At 42.8% G+C, this 10,474-nt stretch overlaps 1 protein-coding gene across 1 annotated transcript; it reads right to left on the bottom strand.

Annotated features, from left to right (window-relative positions):
* Positions 1–2,510: 2,510 nt before the first annotated feature.
* Positions 2,511–9,711, bottom strand: LOC139837778 (uncharacterized). The gene is made up of 8 exons (XM_071827046.1): positions 9,663–9,711; positions 5,850–6,256; positions 5,603–5,753; positions 4,523–4,627; positions 4,298–4,396; positions 3,981–4,057; positions 3,396–3,529; positions 2,511–2,635 (listed from the first exon to the last, which is right to left on the bottom strand). Exons 1-5 carry the CDS (start codon positions 9,709–9,711, stop codon positions 4,380–4,382), a joined length of 729 nt encoding a protein of 242 aa, XP_071683147.1. The 3' UTR covers positions 2,511–2,635; positions 3,396–3,529; positions 3,981–4,057; positions 4,298–4,379.
* Positions 9,712–10,474: the final 763 nt, after the last annotated feature.

Raw genomic sequence — 10,474 nt, forward strand, 5'->3', positions numbered from 1 at the left:
TATGCTAACAACTATATCAATTATGGTAATTATTTTGGCACTTAGAAATCGATTTGTTGCCAGCACGACAGTAACACTAAAGAGCTCAAATGGATTTTGTTCTATTCTGTGCCATCACAGACAACATAGATGTAAACCAGTTTCAATCTCCACAGGGGGAATTGACATCAATGGGTTGGGTTCTTTCAGATCAACGTTATTGCGGTCTCTATATACCTAGAACCCTGCTAGATTAATATAATAGTTTCTAGCTACCTAATCTACACAATTATGCTAGGCTGCGGACTGAGCAGACACTTCAGATAACTGAACCAACATATAAACTTGCTTGTACATGGAGATCGAGAAATTAGGTCCTCAGGACAGCGATGGTCACCAACGTTGGAGAACTCGGATGATCGCAGACGATGCCAGGGATGATGCCTTCACCACAATGAGGATGGGGATGAGTGGCATCAGCGCCAAATATTATCGCAGGCCTATCGGTGACCAGAGGGATGCAACTTAGACACTGCATCAGCCTTCGAAAATATAGTGCCATGTTAGACTCGACGATTCAAGAAACACACAAAGCACAACGAGAAGTGGCAAGTTTCGCTTGAACACCGACCTTGACATTTATCTTCAGAGCAAGGCTTGCCATGGATCTGCTTGTTCACCTTAAACACTTGCTTGGTAAAACAACATTGGGACAGACGCCCCAGATCGATCATGCACATAGGCTTCAGGTCACCCGGATACCAGCACAATATGATCATTAATTTGGATTGAACCTTGAGTCTAGTAGTACAGAAATCATCTTAACTGAAAGTTCACATACCGTAAAGTGAGCCATTGTTCAAGCTCCATGCGCTGCAGTCTGAGTATGGTCATCGCATGATGTTACTGAGCTTCGAGCAAAGTCAACTGATCCTTGCGCTCCACTTGATCCAGATGCACGTATATAGCCGGAAGAACAGGCTTCGAAGCATGTCGGGGACCCCGAGGCTTGGCACATGAAACCCAGTTCGTGATGTAATCCAAAGCAACACCGTCTTGCACGTTTCGAGCGAAATTCACACACATCCAGCTCTTGAGTCTACCACCATTGACCATTTTCTATATGACGAAAAATGAAAATGTGCAGCAAGTCTTGAGATAAAATAAGCAAATGGCATATACTTGAGTCAGATAACAACTAAATAAAATTTTAGTTTAAGAAGCTCCAGGTCCAACAATCTAAGTTACTGATATCGTAGAGAACACATGAATAAGACCAAACAATCTAAGTTACTAGATCAGTGAACACATGAATATAAAGCATCTATTTGATTAAGAAGCTCTAGATCCAACAATCTAAGTTACAAGATCACAGACCAGAGGAATAAAGATCAGAGAACACAAAACATACAAACTGACCACAATCTATGTTTCGGTTCACAAATATTACACAACGAGGGGTTAAATAATTTGCTCTGATGATGATAAACATGTTCCCTTTCAGTGGCGGAGGCAGAAAAAAATTTGAGGTGTGGCGAATGCAAAAACTCCGCTATCTAAATATTACTTGTGTTCAACAATTCAACAAAATCACTGGAGCCAACAGAAAACCAATCAATTAATTATTGATGACTTGAGAGCACTACAGACATTAAACTGGAGCTTACTTCAGTCAACAGCGAAATTTGTTTCAGAATTCGAAGTGTTATTTCAGTGCTGAAATCAAATACCTTAGGTTATGTATTTGGTGTTCTTGTTCGGCACCATATCCTTACTCGCCTAATTGTCCTCGCGGCCTACGATCCTCTCGTCGGCCGGCGGCGGTTCTTGCGCTCTGCCGTGGTGGCGGTGCCGCGTCTGCGCGACCACGATTTCGTGAGGGTTTCCGCCAAACCAAATAGGGAAGTTGTCGATCGGCACGATGGCAGCACCTGTATCGATGGTCCGGAGTCGCGATAATCATGCATCCATGTGCTTTACCATGGCCCAGTTAGTGAGGCCCATTGCGGGATTGATTGAGTACATGTTCCTTTACCGGTTCGCTGTTTCTGATTCCTCGTTCCTCAACGTACAGCAAGAATGCCCATCGATGCATCTGAAGTCAAACCTGAACAGACTCAACCTAAAGCATATATATACATAGTATTAGTACAAAAGTTTAGGTATGGCGGCCGCCAAACCTCGCCATATTGCTGGCTCCGCCCCTGTTCCCTTTTCTTCCTAAATCACGATCTTACTATGGACTCGAAATTGTAAACAATGACCTGAATGGTTCCTTTTCTAAATAGAGAAAAAAAAAACTCAACTTCCTCTAGGCATGGTACTTCTCTAGATGCAGTAGACAAGGAAAACAATTAAACCATGGAGTGTTAGGATGAAAATATATAGTTATCAATCCAAGAAGAAGGCCACACAATACCAACCAGTGGTATTCACACCCACTTAACAGGGCCAGTACCTCTAATAATAACCATGACGACGTATCAATTCATTCAACATGAACATGCTTTGGCCTTTGGAGTGGATTCAACATGAACAGCAGGATTAAGAAACGTTGCGTAAATTGCCTTCATATCATACCTCTTAGTACCATACATGGTTTTTGAGATTCAGTAGGAACGCCTTGGCCAGGTGCTCAACGGCTTCCTCTGTGTCCCTGCCAAGTAACAGCAGATTATAAAAACAAAACAGAGTTGGTCCGAACTTTTTCGTCACTCCAACCAGAACAAGTCAATATTTAACCATAACCGCTAAAGCAGAGCAAGTAAATATTTTAACCAAAACCACTAAATCTACATGCTGTCCTAATAATTCTTCGTAGTGGCATGTCAGTCAACTAAAAATGCCAGATCAATACTATCATATATAAGTAACAGTGAAAGACCCAAATTGGGTATATACAAGAACCAGGAACATGAGTATAAGCTCTAACATGACATCAACAAGATCATGCATTTGTGTAATAAACGTTTTGATCAATGAGAAAAGGCAAAACCAATGAAAAATAATGTTCCATGATCCGACCCACCGTCATCAATCCTGAAAATAACTTCAAGATCAATGAACAACAAAATGATTAAACAAAATCATTGAATAAGATCCCTCAGGAGAAATCCAACACAGAAGTTATCACCAAATCTCAGATTTAAAAGCAACTATGTCCACATTGGGCGGACCATTTAGTCTATTAGTACGAATTAATAGTGACCACAAAATCTGTAAACCAATATAAGTTTTAGTACCTACAGAACAATTTCTTCAGTTGTTATGTTGAAACCATATTTGATTTAATATAAAAAAATGAGGCATGTTTAACTATACTGTTTTTGCAATGACCTTAAAGGCATTTTTTACTAGCACACACAGTCCAAGGCATTTTGTGCAACTAAAACAAACTACAGGTAAAACATAATCACCTTCTTCTACATGTCGAGATTGAGAAGTTCATTCACTCTGCATCCAACTCCTCAGGAGGACAGCTCCACATACAAAGAGTCGCGACATTTTGAACTCAGGAAGCTCTCCAAGCATTGCTGATATTGTGACTGACCTACGAAGCAGGGGTTACAAGAACTTTAAGTGAGTTGGCACAAGGTAACGTATAAAAGGGTAAAATAATTTGCTCTGATGATGATAAACATGTGCCCTTTTCTTCTAAATTGTAAACAATGACCTGAATGGTTCATTTTCTAAATAGATAAAAACTCAACTTCCTCTAGAGATGATACTTCTCTAAATGAGTAGACAAGGAAAACAATTAAACCATGGAGTGCTAGGATGAAAATACATAGTTATCAATCAAAGAAAAAGGCCACACAATAACAACCAGTGTTATTCACACCCACATAACAGGGCCAGGACGTCTAATAACCAGGATGACTTGCCAATTCATCCAACATGAACGTGCTTTGGCCTTTGGAGTGGATTCAAAGCCAACACAAGGATGTTCCCTATGTACAGCGGGATTAAGAAACGTTGTGTAAATTGCCTACGTATCATACCTCTTTGTACCATATATGGTTTTTGAGGTTCAGTAGGATCGCCTTGGTCAGGTGCTCAACGGCTTCCTCCGGGTTCCCTGCCAAGTAACACCAAGCACATTATAAAAACAAAACGGAGCTAGTCTGAACCTTTTCGCCACTCAAACCAGAGCAAGTCAATATTTAACCATAACTGCTAAAGTAGAGCAAGTAAATATTTACCCAACCAATAAATCTAGCCACTGTCCTAATAAGCCTAAGCAGTGGCGATTAAATGTTAATCAACTAAAAATGCCAAACCAATACTATCATATATAACTTGGACAGAACAGCTAGACCTGCAGCTCTCCCATCAAGCCTCCAAGCCGGCCAAGGTCACCAGAAGTCGCCAAGAGCCACCGTGGCGCCATCTCTTTCTTCTCAGCTTCGGTAGGCCCCTATCACACATGTGAAGATGATAATTATAGGGTAATTCTAGTGAGGTGCAGTATGAACATTTAAGTAAGATGAGCTGCAAGACGAACTTGACTGCTAGAAAATGTTGTATGAACAAGATTCAGTACCTGGGATTGATGTGTGGAAGATTGTCACCATAAGGTTCCGCTTGAGGAGCAGACTGGGGCATTTGATGGCTACAGTCATTAGCTCCATATGCAGGATAAACTGACCTGTTCAACAAAATATAGTTCAGTACAAAAAGAGTAAAAATTATATGTCAATCTAGTATAATGAGATATATTATGAGTATTCCAGGATGCAGCAAACAGTTGCAAAACTACAGAACACAATATTAGTACAGTAACATCAAAATTTATTCTCAAGTTCCATCATGAGAATTCAAAAAATTTAGCACAGGGCATGCTGAAATAAGCAAAACTCCAGCCAAATTATTGCAGTCTAATAATGCTCAGCACGATCATTTATACATGTACAGAGTCATGCAATTACTAAAACATGATCAAGAATTAGGTAGTTAACCCAGCATGGTAAATATAAGTACTTTCACCAACTGCAATTGCTAGAAAATGACCAAGGCATGATTTTTTTAAAAAAAAAAGGACTAGTTTCAGGTTTGTCAAATAAGACTGATTGGTCTGATTAGATTTACGCAAAAAGAGAAACACGAACACCCTGAACCCTTAGAATTGTCTTGCTTCGGAAATGTTCAGCTACAAAACATACATTCCTGTGATCAGCAATCGGTCCCTGTACGTGACCTCATTGCTGGCATACAGAGATTGGTAAGTTGGCCATTGTACTAGTTACGCCAGCGTATAACCGCAAAAAGACCAACTATTAGGAACAGGGCTACAAAGTGAGCCAGCGCCCCCAACCGACATCGGCCTAACAACGATTGGGGCTGCGGCTGTGCCGACACCGTCGTCGACGCCACCGGCATAACAACACACGGGTGCTGAGCCGTGACGGCTCTCCTCGGTCAGTTGGATATCCACCCCATCTGCGAATGCACAGGGTGAGCGTAGCGTTCGGTGTGATCCAGCAAGACGAGAAATACTACTAGGTCGAAATGGAAATTGCTGGGGCACTAGACACACACAGAGAGGGCAGGCGGGCTACTTTGCAGCAGGTGGAGCGATTATGGGGAACGGAAACTAGAACGGAACAGGGGGCGAAGAAATAACCTTTAATTTGGTGGGCGTCATCTGACCGGACGAGGTCGGAGTGGTCGAGGTCGGAGTGGACGAGCCCTTGTGCGTGGTCGTCGGCCATCTCCGGACGCCGGCCTCTCCTTGGCCTTGCAGCAGGAGGAGCTGTGGGTAGGCCGTCCTTGATCTGCTTCTGCTTACCTGCACGGGACAGGGGTAGGGGGGTGACGAAATGAATCGGGGTCTGGACGCGGAGAGGGGACGGGATCGATCCGGAGGTTACCGTGGCGGGTGAGGTCGACGCGCGTGGTCGCCGTGGAGAAGGGTCTCGCTCCACCCTGATGCAGCGCCGGATGGATTCAGCATCGGCTGTTGGTTGGTCGCCCACGGGTGCGGGCGTCAAGCCGGGGATGGGGCGGTCTGCGGCGGGACGGCGGCGCCGCAGCTCCAGCCGCTGCGAGGTCTGGCCGGGAGGATGGTCGCCGGAGCCGGGACGGGCCGCATCGACGGCGGTCGGCAATGGCTCGCGCGGGGGCGCGATTGAATGCGCGAAGGACTTGGTCGGCCGGAGGGGATAGGTTGGGGACGAGGCGCCGGAGCTGCGGTGGTCGGCCGGAGGGGACAGGCCGGAGGTTGGGTAGGCTGCGGCGAGGCGCGGTGTTGGGAGAGAAAATGGGTCACGCAAATAATCTGAGGCAAATATTTGGTCACGCAATAAGTAGCCTTCCCTCGCCGCATACACTTGCAACCAACTCAACTCAACGCAATAAGTAATCTTCGGAAATTTGACACGAAATCTTTCCCGTGATTTGTTCCTTAACTTTACTCTCCTTCTCTCGCGACGCAATAACTAGCATTTCTTCTCCGCTCAGCGAAGTTACTGCTTTCCAATCTTGCACCACGATTATATCAAGGAGAGGTCACAGCGAAAATTACAACTAGTACGTAGTACTTTCCAATCTTGCTGCTGTCCGTAAAATCTTTCCTACTACGTAAATGGTTTCTTGTTGCACGAAATCTCTATTCATCAAGAGACACATAAAGTCACTCCTTAATTCACCAGGCGCCAATCAATCCGTGTTTCCCATATTTTTGGAATTTGATTGACGGGGTATATCAAGGAAGGACGTCGATCGTCCATAGCTTTAACTACTCCCGGTTTTCCGGACAAGGTGAAAAGGGAAGCGGGGGTAATTTCGCGGCGACAACAAACAATCCACCCGCGCCTAATCGAAATAAAAATATACACCTTCATTCCATTCGAGGGAAATTAACATAAAATTTTAACCTAAAAACATTAACCGTTAACCTAGAATGTTTATTAATACAAAACAAGATTCATAAATGTAACAAATCATCTGGCTCAAATTTAAACACATCAAAATTCAAATCCATCAATAAAGGCTAAGATTCTGCACGGAGACACCAACGACGATGCGTATCCTCGTTCATAATCATTAACACATGCATGTCCAAATCATCGTCGTCCTCCTCCCCCTCCGAAGAAAAAAACGGGTTGGCGAAGACCATCTCCGTCAACCTCTTCATCTATAGGTAGAATTCATCGTTGAAGCAGTCGGTCGCAAAGAAATTGGAAAATAAGCAAAATAAAAAAGACTTACCTAGTTACTCCCTCCGTTCTGATTTAGTCTACATTATAGGGAAATGAGACAAACTAGTATAGCATTTATTAGTATTACTTAGATATGTGAACAACCAGTCAAATCAACATTGATAATAGCAACATCCAATAAAGAGAGCAAAACCACATCGTTTTCAGTGTTGTTGTTGACTAAAAGCTAGAATGTAGAGTATTTTAGAACAAATTTTGGAGCTACAATGTAGACTATTTCATAATGGAGGGAGTATTCCGTAAAACACCTCGGAAGTGGAGGACGTGGGAACCACGGCGCATAGGGGTGAGAGAGAAGACCGTCGGGGTTGCGCGATGATCGGATGCCAACGTAGAGGTCGCGGAAAAATGGTCTTAGCGGTCGTCACTCTTCGCCGCGTCCGGATACTAATCGTCGAAGAAGAAAAAAAACTTGGGGGGTATGTTCCAAGGACGCCTATCTCCGCGGCGGTCGATCTACGACGTCTCCATCCTCCAACGAGTGGCATTTTTCAACAACCGAGCTCATCTAGGTGCACGCTAGAGGATCAAAAGGGAATCTTTTTCCTAAATTTTGCTCCACTAAATCTTTTGGCACCTCGCATAGAGATGCTCTAAGTCATGCAAATACAAAGAATCTCAAAAGAGGTCAAGTTATTACAAGAGTTGGGGCAGTGACATCGAAATTGGAATGTCACCCCGTAAGTCCATAATGTTTCTTACCGGCTGGTCCTATTTGTGAAGATGGTGCCGCTTCGAGGTTGTATATTTGCCTTTCCTCTTTACATCACCATTACAGAGCCATGTTAGGACCTCATGAAATAGGGAAACGGTTCTGACCCTCCCTCACGTTATCTCAGGTGAAAACCTGTTATGTGGACCTCACAATGTCTGCCCCTAGTTTTCCAAAAAAAAGTGGTGATTCCATGTGGCCTTTGCCATTTGATTGTGGATGCCAATTTTTTTTTTGACCAAGGGACTATGGTGCGAAACCCCCCACAACATTTTTATTAGAACTCTGCCCCTTTACAAAAGTTCAAAGATATACACAAACAATAAAAGAAAGGAAGATTATTTCAGTCCAGGATTAGAAAATTCCAGTGTGCTTGTGCTTGACCCAATGCACATGCAATGTGGTCTCATGAGTAAAACTTTCGCGAGACTTGGGCCGGTGATCTTGAAAATGGGGAATTGACATTATAAGTCTAAAATCTTCGGCGAGAGAATAATATTTGTGAAGGAGGTGCCACTATATAGTTGTCGATCCGTTGTTCATCTTCATGCATATTGTCATTATATACCAACATTGGGACTCCTTGCAAGAGGGGAGTATTACTGACATTCCCTACTCTTTGAGACGAAACCCCCATTAGTGGGCCTTGTGTCATCTACCCCATTATTTTCCATCAAAAGTGGTTATATTTCATGTGGCTTTTCTCTTTGTTTCAGTTTTGAAATGTCATAGGAACATGCACCATATAAAATTATGTCAATTTATAAATACAAACAATAAAATAAAGGAAGATTATTTCAATCCAAGATTTGAACATTTCCAAGTCCTTGTCCTTGACCCAATGCATATGCAATGTGGCCACGAGAGTGGCCGCGAGACTTGGGCGACTGACGAGAAAATGGGGGCTTGACAATATACGTCTAAAATCTTCGGCGAGAGAATCATATTTTTGAAGCAGGTGCCACTCTGTAGTTTTCGATCGGTTATTCATTTTCATGCATACCGTTATAATATACCAACATTAGGACTCCATGCAAGAGGGGAGTGCTACTGACCCTCCCTCACGCTTTGAGATGAAACTCCCACTAGTGGGCCTGGTGTCATCTACCCCATTATTTTCCTTCAAAACTGGTTATATTTGATGCGAGTTTTCTCTTTGTTTCAGTTGGGATAAGTCATAGGAACATGAACCACGTAAAAATATGTCAATTCATTACAAGAGTTGGGTCGGTGTCCTCGAAGTTGTAGTTTAGCACTATAAGTCGAGGGTCTTCATGTAGGGTAGTCTTGTTTGCGAAGCAAGTGCCACTTTTGCGTTGCGTATTTCAAGAAGAACGATGTTTAGTGGGCGCCGTGACGCCTAGCCCCACAAAAAGGCCACTTTTTTACCAAGCGTCTGTGGTGCAAAACCCCCACAACATTTTAGTAGAACTCCGCCCCTTTACAAAAGTTCCAAGATATACAAACAATAAAAGAAAGAAAGATTATTTCAGTCAAGGATTTGAAAAATCCAGTGTGCTTGTCCTTGAGTCAATGCACATGCAATGTGGCCTCATGAGTGAAACTTCCGCGAGACTTGGGTTAGTGACCTTGAAAATTTGCGCTTGACATTATATATAAAATCTTTGGCGAGAGGATCATATTTATGAAGCATGTGCCACTCTATAGTTGTCGATCGGTTATTCATCTTCATGCATAATGTCATTATATACCAACATTGGGACTCCATGCAAGAGGCGAGCGTTACTGACCTTCCCTACTCTTTGAGAAGAAATCCCCATCAGTGGGCCTTGTTCCCATTAGTGGGCCTTGTGTCATCTACCCCATTATTTTCTGTCAAAAGTGGTTATATTTCATGCGACTTTTCTCTTTGTTTCAGTTGTGATAAGTCATAGGAACATGACCATGTAAAAATATTTCAATTTATATATGCAAACAATAAAATAAAGGAATATTATTTCAATCCAAGATTCGAAAATTTCTGAGTCCTTGTCATTGACCCAATGCACATGCAATGTGGCCTCAAGAGTGACCGCGAGACTTGGGACACTGACGTGGAAAATGGGGGCTTGACATTATATGTCTATAATCTTCAACGAGAGAATCATATTTTTGAAGCACGTGCTACTCTATAATTGTCGATATGTTATTCATCTTCATGCATATCGCCATTACATACTAACATTGGGACTCCATGCAAGAGGGGACTGCTACTGACCCTCCCTCATGCTTTGAGGCAAAACCCCCATTAGCGAGCCTGGTGTCATCTACCCCATTATTTTCCGTCAAAATTGGTTATATTTTATACGACTTTTCTCTTTGTTTTAGTTGGGATCAATCATAGGAGATTGAACCAGGTAAAAAGATGTCGGTTTATGTATACACAAACAATAAAAGAAAGGAAGATTATTTCAATCCAAGATTTCAAAAATTCCTAGCCTTGTCCTTGACCCAATGCACATGAAATGTGGACTCATGAGTGACCGCGAGACTTGGGCCACTGACCTGGAAAATGGGGGCTTGACACTATGTGTCTAAAATCTTCGGCGAGAGAATAATATTT

This window comes from Lolium perenne, chromosome 3, assembly GCF_019359855.2.
Source record: "Lolium perenne isolate Kyuss_39 chromosome 3, Kyuss_2.0, whole genome shotgun sequence".
NCBI classification, from domain to species: domain Eukaryota; kingdom Viridiplantae; phylum Streptophyta; class Magnoliopsida; order Poales; family Poaceae; genus Lolium; species Lolium perenne.

Coding starts and splice junctions, on each gene's coding strand:
- LOC139837778 (XM_071827046.1), bottom strand. CDS start 9,711: ATGGGAACAAGGCCCACTGATGGGGATTTCTTCTCAAAGAGTAGGGAA. Junction 6,257..9,662: donor CTTCTCAAAGAGTAGGGAAG/GTCAGTAACGCT, acceptor TATTTGCCTCAG/ATTATTTGCGTGACCCATTT. Junction 5,754..5,849: donor CGTCGACCTCACCCGCCACG/GTAACCTCCGGA, acceptor AAGCAGAAGCAG/ATCAAGGACGGCCTACCCAC.